Genomic DNA, 15723 nt, shown 5'->3' on the forward strand with positions numbered 1-15723 from the left:
CATCACAATTGCCTGGGATTGGAACTGCTATTCCCGCTATACATCGTGCACCCACTTCGCCGCGGCTGGCCCGCGGCATTCTGGGAGTTGTAGTTCTACCACCTTACAGTTCTTCTTCTGTCCCACGGAGTGTGCCCGCTCAGAGAACTACATTTCCCTGCACATTTCCATGCTCCAACGGAAACAGGCCGCGGCAGCCATTTTATTCCGCCCCAGAAGCACCTAAGATGGCGGTGGGGGAGACGGTGAAGGTTGCCGCCTGCCCCTCGGGGCGCTAGTCCGCCGTCCCCCGGTCCCGTCGTCCCCCGGCGGCCGGCCCATGGCCTGGCGGAGGCCCAGATCATGGACCTCCACACCGCCGTGTACAATGCCGCCCGCGACGGCAAGCTGCAGCTCCTTCAGAAGCTGCTCAGCGGCCGCAGCCGGGAGGAGCTGGAAGAGCTGACGGGCGAGGTGGCCAGCGGGGGTACGCCGCTGCTCATCGCCGCCCGTTACGGCCACCTGGACGTAGTCGAGTACCTGGTGGACCGGTGCGGCGCGAGTGTGGAGGCGGGCGGCTCGGTGCACTTCGATGGCGAGATCATCGAGGGCGCGCCGCCGCTGTGGGCCGCCTCGGCCGCCGGCCACTTGGACGTGGTGCGGAGCCTGCTGCGCCGCGGGGCCTCGGTGAACCGCACCACGCGTACCAACTCGACGCCCCTGCGCGCCGCCTGCTTCGACGGGCACCTGGAGGTGGTGCGCTATTTGGTGGGCGAGCACCAGGCGGACCTGGAGGTGGCCAACCGGCACGGGCACACGTGCCTCATGATCTCCTGTTACAAGGGCCACCGCGAGATCGCCCGCTACCTGCTGGAGCAGGGCGCCCAGGTGAACCGGCGCAGCGCCAAGGGCAACACAGCCCTGCACGACTGCGCCGAGTCCGGCAGCCTGGAGATTCTGCAGCTGCTGCTCGGCTGCAACGCCCGCATGGAGCGTGATGGCTACGGCATGACACCGTTGCTGGCGGCCAGCGTGACGGGCCACACCAACATCGTGGAGTACCTCATCCAGGAGCAGCCTGCTGGGGACGAGCAGGCGCAGCCCGGGCTGGCCAGGGTGCAGCCCCAGGGCGCCCGCTCGTCCCCCGAGGAACCCCCGAGCGGTGAATCGTACGAGAGCTGCTGCCCCACCAGCAGGGAAGCCGCCGTGGAAGCCTTGGAGCTGCTGGGAGCCACCTACGTGGATAAGAAGCGGGATCTGCTCGGGGCCCTGAAACACTGGAGACGGGCCATGGAGCTGCGGCACCAGGGGGGCGAGTATCTGCCCAAACCGGAGCCCCCGCAACTGGTCCTGGCCTATGACTACTCGAGGGAGGTGAACACCACCGAGGAACTGGAGGCGCTCATCACCGACCCAGATGAGATGCGCATGCAGGCCCTGCTGATCCGAGAGCGCATCCTAGGTCCTTCCCACCCGGACACGTCTTACTACATCCGCTACCGGGGCGCTGTGTACGCCGATTCGGGCAACTTCGAGCGCTGCATCCGCCTTTGGAAGTATGCCCTGGACATGCAGCAAAACAACCTGGAGCCTCTGAGTCCCATGACGGCCAGCAGTTTCCTGTCCTTCGCCGAACTCTTCTCCTACGTGCTCCAGGACCGCTCGGCCAAGGGCAGCCTAGGCACGCCCATCGGCTTCGCAGACCTCATGGGGGTGCTGTGCAAAGGGGTGCGGGAAGTGGAGCGGGCCCTGCAGCTGCCCAAGGAGCCCGGGGACTCGGCACAGTTTACCAAGGCCCTGGCCATCATCCTCCACCTGCTCTACCTGCTGGAGAAGGTGGAGTGTACGCCCGACCAGGAGCACCTGAAACACCAGACAGTCTACCGGCTGCTCAAGTGCGCCCCTCGTGGCAAGAACGGCTTCACCCCTTTGCACATGGCCGTGGATGCAGAGACCACCAACGTGGGCCGCTACCCGGTGGGCAGGTTCCCCTCCCTGCAGGTGGTCAAGGTGCTGCTGGACTGCGGGGCCGACCCAGACAGCCGGGACTTCGACAACAACACCCCACTGCACATCGCAGCACAGAACAACTGCCCGGGCATCATGAACGCCCTGATTGAGGCGGGGGCCCACATGGACGCCACCAACGCCTTCAAGAAGACGGCCTACGAGCTGCTGGACGAGAAGCTGCTGGCCAAGAGCACCATCCAGCCCTTCAACTACGTGACCCTGCAGTGCCTTGCAGCCCGCGCCCTGGACAAGAACAAGATCCCCTACAAGGGCTTCATCCCTGAGGAGCTGGAGGCCTTCATCGAGCTGCACTGACCACACTGACCACAGTGGGAGAGGCGAACCCCAGGAGGGCGGGGCCTGCACCGGTCCCGCCCTCTCTCTGGGAGCACTTCCGGTGGCTAGAAACCTGGGAGAGCGACAAAGGGGAGGGGCTCTCCCGCCTCCATGGCCCCTCTCCCCTCTGCAGGGAGCGGGGATAGGAGTGAGCGAGCTGTCGGTGCTAGAAGCCTTCAGGGTGACACGCTCGGAGAATGGACTTTATTGCAGGAGCCTGCACACCCATCCTTGGCCTGAGAAGACGCTCAACCTCCCACACGCCCCGTTTGCCTGGGTTAAGGAGGGTCTTTCCTTCTGACTCAGAGGCGGATGAGTTGAAGCCATTGCCTTCCTCCCCCACCTAGAAACGCAGGAAGAAGCTGAGAGTTGGTCCGGCCTCTGGATAGACGTAGACCCCCCCCCAGTGCAGGGTTAGGACGGGGGGCCCTGAGGGGAAACTGGGAGACCTGCCTTTTCTAGCACGTTCGCACCTGCTCCCTCCACCCTGCAGTGGGTAAGGGTCTCCACCCGGGGAGGGGCAGCCTGCCCTTTGCGTAGCTTTCGTGGTTTGGTGTTCTGTTTATTTACTAAGCGGGCAGGTTACAGGTGTGTTGCAGGAGTCCTGAAGTTTTGCTGCCATATACTTTTTTTCTTTTTCTAAAATTTTTGGTTTGTCAGACTCGCTAAGTTATTTTCATGCAGCAAGGGTTTTGTCGTGCCCGAGGTGGCCCAGCCGGCAGAGGTGAGCTTTATTGTGTTAAGGAAGGGAGGTGCCAGCCCCACGTATCCGTCCCCAGAGCGAAGGTGACAGTACGTTTCTTTCTGATAGTTCACTCTTAGCCTTTTTTAGGGGCCAGGCTGCTTCTCGCCCAGCAAAACCTAGCATGGTTGGTTTGGGCTTTGGTTTTCACAATTTATGAGTTAAAACCGCAGGCCGCTTCCACGTCACAAGTCACGCCTGACGGCACAGGTGCGTGGCCAGCATCCTGAGTGGCTGTGTCCAGTTTTTAGCTGCTCAGAGACCTGGATGCAGGTGACCCTGAGGCAACGCCAGGTACACTGTTGACCCACTGTGTCAGCTAGATAGACGGTGGGTGTCTCTCGGCCTCCCGTCACTGGGGGCTTCTGGGGAGGGGGATTGTTAGTCCTCCTGCCAGAGAACCCTCCCCAGTGGGATTCTCAGGGCCTGTCCTCCATGGCCCTGGCCGCCAGCAGGAGAGTGTTCTTGGCCTGTTGGGAGAGCGGAAGGGGACTGGAGCCGGTGCCCCTCCTGCAGCCTTGTCACGGGGCAGCTACACTGATGGAAGTCTTCCGCAGCACAGTGGGTCCCCGGATGCCCCGCCCCCAGCGAGGGAACCAGGTCTCTTTGGATTTGCAGTGTTAGTTAGGACGTTCTTTATTTCCAAGACCAGGTTTTGCCTTCCATCAAGGCGGGAACCGCCCTCACTGTCCCTCCTGAAGCCCGGAATAAAAAGAGGAGGAGTGTCAACTGCATGTGCGGTGCTGTTGTTCAACCTTGTGTTAAATGGACGACTTGGGGGGGCGGGCGGAAGGGAGTGCTGAGTGGGTGGGGGAGGAGGGGTCTGCCTGGTGTGGAAGGCCCAGGTAAGGAGCACGGCTCCCATCCCAGTTTATGTCCTGGGGCTTAGTGTCAGAGTTAGTCAGGAAAATGTATTAATGCAGAAAAAACATAAAACCACTGACTTAGTCGTCAACTCTGCTGTGCAGGAGGGTTGCCTCAGAGGAGAGCATGGCATGATTTGACCTTCCGGAAGGTCTAAGGGAACAGGAAGGCCCCCAACTCAGCCCTGCTTCCCTGAGACCATGTGATGGAGCCTATGAACCCTCTGGTCCAAGAGGTCTGTGCATAAACTTGGGTTTCCCGGAGGAAAGTCCCACCCTTTCCTTTTGTCCTGCCATGTTGTTAAATTCTGATTTTCTCTGCACTGGCATCGTCAGTCAACTCCTCGCCCACAGCACCGTCCTGGGAGTCCGATGTTGACTGTTTCCCCAGGGCCTGCCTTGCACCAGGCCGGGTTCAAGCCCCTGTAGAGGAAAGGATTGACCCAGCCATACCTGAGACAGGCATTTCCCCACATCCTCACCTCCCGAGACAACAGGGAGACTGTGCCTTGGGGCCGTCTCACTTTCAGTGGCAAATTGGGCTGGAGGGTTCTCCAACTCCTGATTTCATGGGGACCCAACGACCCTTACCAGCCCACACCACTCAGCAGCCTCCCAGGAGACACCTGCACTGGCAGCATTTACTGAACCCTGACCGGATGATAGGCCCCATTCGTGGGTTTGACAGGACTCACCAAAGAGGGGAACCCATGTGGGCCAGATGCATGCTTTAAAAGCTCACGCCTGAGAATTGTGACTTAAGCCCGAGACTCTCAGAGAAAGCCTTCGTAAAGCTCAGGCAGATTTCCGGTGTGGGTTGACCCAGCAGCTCAGAACTTAGGAATGACGCAGGTCCTCCTGGGTCCTGACATGGCGGCCAGCGGAAGGCCACGTGGCAGCCAACATCGCGACATTCACTGGGACTGGATGGGCCACAGCAGCCCAGGCATGGGTCGTGCTGACAGTCGATTATTGTTTAGCCACCAAGTCATGTCCCACTCTTTTCTGATCCCCTGAACTGTAGCCCACCAGGCTCCTCAAGAACACATGAGTGGGTTGTCATTTCCTTCTCCAGGGGATCTTCCAGATCCAGCAGTCAAATCTGCATTTCCTGCATTGGCAGGTGGATTCTTTACCACTGAGCCACCTGGGAAACCCGGGTCAATTATTATGTGCAAGTTATCAGTGACGAGACAAGCTCAGAGAGGCCAAGTGGTCTGCCCCAGGTCACACAGCCAGGGTGGTGGCCCACCTTGCTGGTAGGCGCAGCAGACAAAGGCTCAGAGTGAGGAGGTTTGCCTGAGCTCACCGGGGGCAAGGCTGAGACCCAAGGTTGAAGGCATTGAAAGTGTGCAGCCCACCCCACCAGGGGGAGCCTCTGCCCCTCTCAGTGTGACCCCTACCCCACTTCTGGCCTCCACACAGGAGTCAGCCTGAAGTTCTGCTCACTGACTCATCTGTTCAGTTAATGCCTGCCTCAGATCTTGCGGAACCCTGGGAGTGTCTGTGCCGGTCCCCACTGAGTGACCCCTGTGGTGAGTGAAAGAACCAATGCCTCTTGCCTCTGGAGATTCCAGTCCTCCTCTAACAACTGGGGAGCAACCCCTGATGGCTCTGCCACACACGGAACCCGCCACCCCCACGGGATTCCAGGACTGTCATCTGAGCAGTGTTTACAGGGAGCAGAGCGTCCCAGCCCGAGGTTAAAGATAGCACAGCTCAGGGGCTCACATCACAGGCCCAAAAGGAGATGATGGGCCAGCCCCCAGGATGGTGGCACTCGGCTGGCACTGCAGGGTGCTGACCCCGTGTCCCTGCAGAAAGGTTGGGGGGTGTGGAGTCCTTTGGGAGATTCAGTTAGGACTGGGTAAAGGTGGGGGTGGGGGGGATCCACCCAGTGGTTGCCACAACAAGTGTTAAGCAAGACCCAGTGCAGATGCGGGCAGCACCATCCGTCCTGGGGGCGGGGGGGATCAGGGGGAGGGAGTGTTCCCTCCTCTGGCCTGAGCATCTGTCTTTCTAGTAGGTTGCAAAAGAGACGGTGATCCTCCACAGTGAACAGGACATTTGAGATCCTCCAGTGCAGCCAACTCCCCCTGACCTGAGTCCTGATGTCTTCTATTAAAAGCCCGTCAAGCAATGGTCTTGCTCGAATGTCACCTCCTCCATGAAGCCCTCCTAGATCATATCAGTAATGTGGCCCCAGACACCCTCTACCCCATCCTCCTGTGTACTTGCCTCTTAATCCTTAAAACGTTAACCCTGTCACCTTTTTCTTTGTTTCCTTGTTTATTCATCATGTCCCTTCCTTAGAATGGCAGCTACTCAAGTTCATCCCATGCTGCATCCATAGCACCTAGAAGAGGGCCTAACTCAGTAGTTCATTAAGCATTTGTTGAATGAATAAATGAGCTCACATGGCTCATTCAAAAAAAAGAACAAGGAGCTCTGTGTGGCTGAATCAGAGTGAGTGAGGAGACTGGACTTCCTTGGTGGTCCAGTGTTTAATACTCTGAGCTTCCACTGCAAGGGATGCAGGTCCAATCCGTTACTGGGGAACTAAGATCCCACAGGCTGTGCGGTGTGACCAAAAAGAAAAGGGGGGAATGCAGGAGGAGCTGGTGGACACAGGCAGATGGTGTAGGGCCTTAAGGCCCTACAGAACAGAGCAATATTTACCCTCAGGGCTGTGGGGAACCAAAGCAGAATTTCACACCAAGGAGAGACATGGCCTGATTTAAGCCTTGAGATCACTGGCTGCAGCTGGAAGAACGGATTGGAGGAGGCGGTGGGATGCAGAGAAATGAACATATTTCAGATCTTTGGAGGAGGGCTGGCAGGACTCGATGAACTGGTTTGGGGAAGAAGAGTCTGAGGTGACTCCTGAGCTTGTTGGCCAGAACCAATAAGTGGATGGATGGTGGGTCCGTTTGATGGGCCGGGGACAAATGGAGCAGAGTTGCTGACTCAGAGTGACTCCAGGGCCTAATGGGAGCTCCACTGGAGCGGCCTTGTTCACCACTGTTTAGTCAGTACTAGGAAAATGTCTGGCAGGTAGTGGGAGTTCAGTCACTACGTGTTGACTGATAAAAGGCTTTTAGCCCCGGGGAAGGCATGTGAGTGAGCTGGTGGGTCGGCAGCTGTGACCCAGCTTCAGTCAAAGAAGAAATCACCAAGAAAACTAGAGAATTCTTTGAGCATTTTGCTGCTGTTGTTGACTTGCTCAGTCGTGTCTGACTCTCTTGGGACCCCATAGCCTGCTAGACTCCTCATACAGCACAAGGTACGCTAATGTGTGCAGTGCAGCTCAAGCAGTGCTTAGAGGGCAACGTGGAGCTTTAAGTGCTTGCGCTAGAAGACAAGAAAAGCAGAATCTGCAAACTGTGGCCCATGGGCCAAATCCAGCCTCATTTTCACAAATTAAGTGTTACTGGCACAGCCACATTCCTGTGCTCACACCTTCCCTGTGGCCACGCTCACGCTGCAGTGGCAGAACTGAGAAGTTATGCTAGAGACGCATCTGGCCCCCAAAGCCTAAAATATGTACTTAATAAATTAATTAATATTAATATAATGTTTAGCCCTTTATAGATAGAAGCATGCCAATGCCTGATCTAAAATCTCACCTTACAAAGCTAGACAATTCAGTGCCAACTAAATCCAAAAAATAGAGTGGAAATCAACAAAATAGAAATGGGCAAATGATAGAGTAAAAACCAATGAAAGCAAAGCTGGTTCTTTAGAAAGTTTAATAAAATGGAATGAAACACAGAAGCTTGCCTGGTGGTCCAGTGGTGAAGACCCTGCTTCTAATGCAGGGGATGTGGGTTCAATCCCTGGTCAGGGAGCTAAGATCTCATATGCCTTGAGGTCAAATACACAAAACATAAAGTAGAAACAATATTGTAACAAATTAAATAAAGACTTTAAAAAGTGACCACATAAAAAAATATTGACTGAAACAGATGGGCTGGTGGGGTGGGGTTCTAGATTCTGCCCTGCGGTTACCACCTTGCAATCAATCCTCCGATATAGTCCAGCTTCCTCACTCAGAATGAATATGTTCACTGGGCAGTGTGGTGTGGTGCCTTAGGACACAGGCCATATTACCTTGGGAATGGCACTTCCTCTCCCTGAGCCTCAGTTTCCTCATCTGTGAAATGGGGTTGGTGGTAGCAGCTGCCTACCAGCATTGCAGTGCAGTGGGTTCAGTCACCCAGTTGTGTCCAACTCTGCAACACCAGGGATTGTAGCCCACCAGTCTCTTCTGTTCATGGAATTTTCCAGGCAACAATACTGGAGTGGGCATGAAGAATTAAATGAGTTTATCCAAGAAACCCTGGCACACAGGAAAGTGCTCAGCGAAGCTGTCATAGGTGCCTACTGCCTGCACACTCATTTATACATAACAATCACAGGTGACCTGTAAAAAAACTTTAGTAATTATACATTTATTTGAATGTGTTTTGGGGAACAAAGTATGGCTAGGCCCTCTATTTCCAATATGTGAATTCATAGATGTTAATACTCGAAAAGTTCAAAATAAAGACAAGTTCATATTTTTTAACAATCTTTTTCTGAGATAAAACCTTATCATTTTATTTATTTAAAATCTTAAGATGATTCTTTTAAGGGTTTGGGGTGTTTTGTGTTTTTTTTTGCATTTAAAATATATATATATATATATTTTTTTTTTTTTAATTTATTTTTGACTGCACCACGAGGCATGTGGGATCTTAGTTTCCCCGCCAAGGATCCATCCCACCTCCCCTGCATTGGAAATGTGGAGGCTTAACTACTGGACCAACAGGGAAGTCCCAAGTTTTACCACTTTAAATGTACAGTTAGTGGCTTTAGTATAACCTTAAGGATGCCACCATCAGCCCTATCTAATTCCAGGAAGAAAAAAAAAGTTGGTTTTTAAATCTGTTTAAAGAAAAATATTAAACGACTCAAGGAATAGAAATTAAGTAAGAAGGCAGATGGCCAGCAGCAATGCTGAGGAGGGTAGACAGGTAAGCAAAGCCTGCGAATCCCGGGGAGGCTTTGAGAGGGCGTGATGGCCCAGACTGACAGAAGGGGCCTCTAAGAAACACCAGGGATGCGAATGTGTGCAGCACCCGCTGAGGGGTCAGGGGGAACCCCAGGGAGCCTCGGGTAAAAATAAGAGATGGGGCTAGGGCCCTCTGAGAGGTCAGGCCGTTCCTTTTCTCAGGAAGAGGACCATTTTTAAAAAAAAACTTCCTTTGGAAATTGGAAACCCTGGGCTCCTTCCAGGGCTATAAAAAGGCGGTGTGTTCACTGACCAGGTTAAAAATAAAAGATCCCCACCCAGGGGCATTTGGGGTTGGGAGGAGACACTGTGTAGCAAGGCAGGGTAGGTCTTGCTGTGTGACCTAAGGCAGGTGTCTGCCCTCTCTGGCCTCTGGTCTCCAACAGCATTAGACTGAACGATTTCCAAACATCCAGTGAATGGGCATGTTTATACAGCTGCTGATCTTATTTACAGAGGTTGTTAACAGGGAGAGTGGCCTTTGGCATGGCCTGGAAGCTGGCACTCTCTGGCGGTTCTGACTCCCTCCCTGCCTGGTTTCTTTTAGGAAGAAGCCCTTTCCCAGCCACCGGGAAGGAGAGGCAGGAGCTGTTGTTCAAGGGTGCCCCCTAGTGTAAGTGAATGCTCATCGCAGCATCTTGTTAGTCACTAAGTCCTGTCGGACTCTGCAACCCCATGGACTGCAGTGTGCCAGGGTTCCCTGTCTTTCCCTACCTCCTGGAGTTTGCTCAAACTCATGTCCATTGAGTCAGTGACTCTGGATCCCCACAAATAAAGGAACCATCCTGTTCTCCCCTCTGTCCCCCCCTCCCCTCCCCCCCCCCCAGCACGGCTGGACACAGTTCTGTACCAGGTTGGACCACACTGGCTCTGCCCTCCCCTTCCCAAGCCCCATGCTCCTTCCCACCACAGGGCCTTATGCTGGGCTCTGCCCCTTACCTAGAACACCCTTTCTCCCTGGAATGAGCCCCTCCAGGAAGCCTCCCACAGCCACTCTTATCCCTGTTTCCCCTTCCACCATGTCCCACCACACCCAGGACCATCTTGGTTGTAACCACTTACTCTAATATCTATCTCCCCCACAGATGTGTGAGCAGAAACAGGGTCTGCTTTAATCAACAGTGTGTCTGAAACAGTCCCTGGCATACAGTCGGTGCCAATACACACTGTTCAGTAAATACATTGTATTGTGTATTGAACAGTGTTCAATACACACTGTTCACTCACTGGCAGGCAAGAAGGGAACATAGTATCAAGAGTCTGTTTTGCACAGCAAGGGAAACCATAAACAAAAGGAAAAGAAGACAACCTAAGACTACCAGAAAATATTTGCAAATGATGCAACTGACAAGGGCTTCATTTCCAAAACATACAGTTATACAACTCAATAACAAAAACAAACAACCCAATCTAAAAATGGGCAGAAGACCTAAATAGACATTTCTCCAAGGAAGACATACAGATGGAAAATAGGCACCTAAAAGATGGTCAATATCATTGATCATAAGAGAAATGAAGATCAAAAACTAAAATTATGTACCACCTCACACTGGTCAGAATGGCCATCGTTAAAAATGCTCTCCAAATGCTGGAGAGGATGTGGAGAAAAGAGAACCCTCTTATACCTTTGGTGGGGATGTACAATTGGTGCAGCCACTATGGAGAACAGTATGGAGGTTCCTTAAAAAAAATAAAAATAGAACAACCTGCAACTCCCCTAAGTGAAGTCCCTCAGTCGTGTCCGACTCTTTGCGACCCCGTGGACTGTAGCCCACCAGGCTCCTCCATCCACGGGATTCTCCAGGCAAGAATACTGGAGTGGGTTGCCATTTCCTTCTCCAGGGAATCTTCCTGACCCAGGGATCGAACCCATGTCTCCCGCATTGCGGGCAGACGCTTTAACCTCTCAGCCACCAGGGAAGCAACTGCACTAGTGGGCATATATATGAAGAAAGCTCTAATTTGAAAAGATACATGTACCTGTATGTTCATAGCAACACTATTTACAATAGCCATGACACAGAAGCAATCTGAGTAGCCATCAACAGATAAATGGATGAAGAAGCAGCAGTACCTGTATACAATGGGATACTGCTGCTGCTAAGTCGCTTCAGTCGTGTCCGACTCTGTGCGACCTCATAGACAGCAGTATTCTGTATTAAACCATAACAGAAAATAATATGAAAATATATACATATGTATAACTGAATCACCTTGCTGTAAACCAGAAAAAGAGATTGTTTTCAAGACAAAAACAGACTTAAGCAGTAATGCAAATTCAGGCAGACCTCAGAGGCGCTGTAAGTTTGGGTCCAGACCATGGCAATAAAGTGAATATCGTAATAAATCAAGTCACACAAATTTTGAGGTTTCCCAGTGCATGTGTGTGTGTGTGCACGCTCAGTCGTTTAGTCGTGTCCGACTCTGCAACCCCGTGGACCAGGCTGCTCTGTCCACGGGATTTCCCAGGCAAGAATACTGGAGTGGGCTGCCATTCCCTTCTCCAGTTCCCAGTGTATATAAGTTATATTTACACTAAGACTGTATTCTGTTAAATGTGCAGGACTTCCCTGGTGGTCCAGTGGTGAAGAATCGGCCTGCCAATGGAGACACAAGTTCTATCCCTGGTCTGGGAAGATCCCACAGATGCCTCAGAAGCAGCTAAGCCTGTGTGCCACCACTATTGAGCTTGTGCTCTAGAGCCCGGGATCTGCAACTACGGAGCCCACCGGCTGCAATTACTGAAGCCCAGGTGCCCTAGAACCCGCGCTCTGCAACAAGAGAAGCCACCGCCACGAGAAGCCTGTGCGCTGCAACGAAGAGTCATCCCTGCCCGCCACAATGAAGACCCAGCACAGCCCAAAATAAACATAAATAAATAAAAATAAAAGTGTGCAGCAGTTCTCTCGTTTAGCGTAGCTGCCTTCCTGAATGACCTGAGCCAGATTTTCTGGAGGACTTGCAGCAGCTACTACACCAGCGCTCACTCCTTCCCCTTGCGCTGTTCTGCTATGAAGACGGCCTCTTTCCTTCAACCTCATGAACCCCCTTCTGCGGGCCTCACACTTTTCTCCTGTAGTCTCCTCACCTCTCTCTGCCGTCACAGAACTGAAGAGGGCTAGGGCCGGGGTCTGGATGAGGCTTTGGCTTACAGGAAGGAATGCTGTGGCTGGTTTGATCTCCTATCCCGACCACAGAAACTTTCTCCCTATCAGCAGTGAGGCTATTTCATTCTGTTATCATTCGTGCATTCACTGGAGTAGCACTTGATTTCCTTCAAAGCCTTTTCCTTTCTTTGCATTCACAACTTGGCTAATTATTTGTAGCAAGAGGCCCAGCGATCGGCCGCTCTCTGCTTTTGGCATGCCTTCCTTATGAAGCTTCATCTCTAGCTTCTGATTTACAGAGATGTGTGATTCTTCCTTTCCATAGAACATGTAGAGGCCATTGTGGGGTTGTTCACTGACCTAATTTCAATATTCTTGTGTCTCAGGGGATAAGGGGGCCCAAGGAGAGGGGAAGAGAGGGGGAATGAGCTAGCGGGTGCGGCAATCAGAACACACACACACGCACAGTGGGGACTTCCCTGGCAGTCAAATGATTAAGACTTTGCCTTCCAATGCAGGGACTGTAGGTTTGATCCCTGGTCAGGCAGTCTAAAAAATAAAACATAAGACAGAAGTGATATTGTAATAAATTCAATAAAGACTTTAAAAGTGATCCACATCAAAAAAATTTTTTTAAAACACATATATATTTATTAAGTTCACAGTCTTATATGGCATCCCCAAAATTACAATAGTCAAAGAGCACTGATCACAGCTCATTGTGACAAATACAATCATGATGAAAAAGTCTGAAATTCTGTGTGAATTACCAAAACGTGGCACCGAGACACAAAGGGAGCAGAGGCTGTTGGGAAAATGGTGCTGATCGACTTGCTTGTCGCAGAGTTGCCACAGACCTTCAATTTGTTTAAAAAAAAAATGCAATATTTGTGGAGGGCAATAAAGTGAAACAGGATACAACAAGGTATGTTTGTTCACTTATTGACAGCCTACTGTGTACCAGGTACAGTGAAGTCAGACAAACGTTGTGCCCTCCGAAAGAAGACCAATAACAATGTGTGTGATGACTAGGTAACTTCTATTTGTCCCAAAGTGCTCAGAGTTATGGAAAAAGAAGGCATAGTCAGGGGGGGTGGTGGGTGCCATTGAAGATGAATTTTAAATGGGGGGACCTCATAGAAGCCTCTATTGAGAGAGTGACATTTGAGCAAAGATCTGGAGAAGGTGAGAGAAGGAGCTGTGGCAGAGTGTGAAGGGAGGACACTGGGCAGTGAGCAGAGCATATGCAAAGGCCCTGGGGCAGGACTGTGCCTAGTGTGTTAGAGGAACTAGCAAGGAAGTCTGTATGGCTGGAGTCAAGTGGGCGAGGGGGAGACAGGGAGGAGCGGAGGGCACGGAGGAAATGCACAGGCCGTTCAGGTAGGACTTGGAGGTTTACCCCCAGGGAGGTGAGACCCTGGAGGGCTAAGGGCAGAGGAGGGGCAGGGCCTGCCTTCTTGTGGATGCTGCAGGGAGGGCAGACTGGCAGTGAGCCTGGGAGTCTAGGGACCAGGATGCAGGTGACGGCGCTGGTCCAAGTGGGAGCAGAAGGGGGAGAGAAGTGGGTGGGCTCTGGACAGTTTTTTGAAAGCAGAAGCAGAAACCTTGACTGACAGGTTAGTCGAGGGTGCCTGCCATCTTCTAGCTGAGCAACTCCCAGGACAGAGCTTCCATCCACAAAGAAGAGACGTAGGGGGAACAGGTTAGGGAGGCTGGTCAGACACAGAGTGGCCATGCTGAGTGTGAGATGCCCCCCATGAACCCCCAGCGCCTGGAGACGTCGAGGCATCTGGAACCTGGAGCTCAAGGAAGGTCCAAGCTGGAGACAGGGCTGAGTGTACAGTTGAGGCCACTGAGGAGGGGAGAGACCCCAGGGAGTCCAGGAGAGTGGGGAGGGATGGCGTGGGGCGTGAAGGGGGTGAGAGAATATGGGCACTGAAGCCATGTGAAGACGGAGGTTTTGGAGGCCAACAGGCACGTAGACACTTCAGACAAGGGGAGGAGGACAGAGAAGTGATCCCTGGACTTCACAACTCAGTACTAATGATCTAAACCAGGGCGGTTTCTGCAACCTTGGGAGGAAGGCAGGCTGATTCCAGAGCAAGCACTTCAGGAAAGACCCCACCCTGGCCCCTCTCAGGGTGGAGCCCCCTTTCTAGAAGGCCCTCTATTTGCATGGGCAGAAGAGTGGGGCAGGGGGTGGCTACACAGCCTCCAGAAACTTCCTCCTTCTGACTCCACTAGACTTTCATTTTCCGGAGCGAGTGCCTGTCTGGCCTGGTTGTGGGTCAGGGCAACCAGCATCAAGACCTCTGGCAAAGGCCCAGGACAGAGCCAGACCTGAGCAGGAAGCAGATGCTTCTAGAAGAAACAAGACACTGGTTGCCTCATCACGGGCCATCTGCAGACCTCCACACCAGCACCCTGGTGGACAACTCTGCCCAGGCATGTGTTTGTTCATTACCTCACCTGAGGCGAGAGCCTGGACACTCCATGGCCATCACTGGGTGGCGATGGTGCAACCAGACAATAAAAAATAAAAGTGTGATTTCTCATATTTTTGTCCCACCCTGCAATGGATTGCCTGATCAACCCCAAGGCACCCCACTGCTCTAGCTATCCAGCTTCCAACAGTGTTTCTCATACGGGTTATGAAGGGGATTTGGGGGGAAGAATACTATGCAGCCATGAAAAAGAATAAGAACTTACAAACAGAGCTAGCCCATGCTCCTGATAATAGGGGTGGCCTAAGAATGCATGTTTGTGCTCTGCTGAGTGAAAGAAGTCAGACGCCAAAGACCACATACTGTGTGATACCATTGATATGAAACGTCCAGAGACAGAAAGCAGATTCATGGTTGCCAGGGTCTGAGGAGGCGGCTGCCAAGTGACTGCTATTGGGGATGTGGCTTCTTTAAGGAGTGATGAGAACATTCTGGAATTGGTGATGACTTTGCAATATATTGATTATATGAAAAAATTAAAAAAACTCCCACCCCCCTTTTTTTTTTGCAGGAGAAGGGGGCTGTACTGGGTCTTTGCTCCTGCAAAAGAGCTTTTTCTAGTTATGGCTAGCAGGGCCTACTCTCCAGTTGCAGCGCTCAGGTTTCTGATTGCAGTGACTTCTCTTGTTTCCAAGCACAGGCTCTAGAGCACTTGGGCTCAGTAGTTGTGGCTGGGAGTAGTTGTGGCTCTACAGCATATGGAATCTTCCCGGACTAGGGATCAAACCAGTGTCTCTTGCATTGCAAGGTGGATTCTTAGCTACTGGACCACCAGGGAAGCCCCTCCTCTGTTTTCCCTTCAAGGCTGTTTGGTCTAGAGGAAGCACCCTCAGGCCCCTGGAGCCATGTGAGGTAAGCTGGTCTCTGAGCTGGAGGTGGCCACCAGGGGGCGCTGGGGCAGCAGGAATTGTGGCCTCCTGTGAAGTTGACCTTCCCTACAGGATCTCCCCTCCAGGCCTTTGCCAGTGCTGTGCCCACCCCCAGGGACACTTTTGCCCACCAATGGTTCATTCTGACATAAGCCTCTGGTGTCAGCTGACTTCCTCCTTCCAGAAGGTCCTCTTAATTCCCCCCAGGCTGGTCAAGGATCCCCTTTGAGCCCCCTACACTTTATCACAGTCCTGACCAC

General features: G+C 52.7%; 1 protein-coding gene and 1 long non-coding RNA gene across 2 annotated transcripts; both read left to right on the forward strand.

The window, feature by feature from the left end:
- The first annotated feature begins 203 nt into the window (after positions 1–203).
- FEM1A (fem-1 homolog A) lies at positions 204–3801 on the forward strand. Its single transcript, XM_027547324.1, has one exon. It carries the CDS (start codon positions 343–345, stop codon positions 2302–2304), a length of 1962 nt encoding a protein of 653 aa, XP_027403125.1. The 5' UTR covers positions 204–342; the 3' UTR covers positions 2305–3801.
- A 1211-nt stretch (positions 3802–5012) lies between these two features.
- LOC113895758 lies at positions 5013–6198 on the forward strand. The gene is made up of 2 exons (XR_003511924.1): positions 5013–5465; positions 5957–6198. It is a non-coding gene; the product is annotated as an uncharacterized LOC113895758 (long non-coding RNA).
- The last annotated feature ends 9525 nt before the right edge of the window (positions 6199–15723 follow it).

The sequence above is a fragment of the Bos indicus x Bos taurus genome, chromosome 7 (assembly GCF_003369695.1).
Source record: "Bos indicus x Bos taurus breed Angus x Brahman F1 hybrid chromosome 7, Bos_hybrid_MaternalHap_v2.0, whole genome shotgun sequence".
Lineage (NCBI taxonomy): Eukaryota > Metazoa > Chordata > Mammalia > Artiodactyla > Bovidae > Bos > Bos indicus x Bos taurus.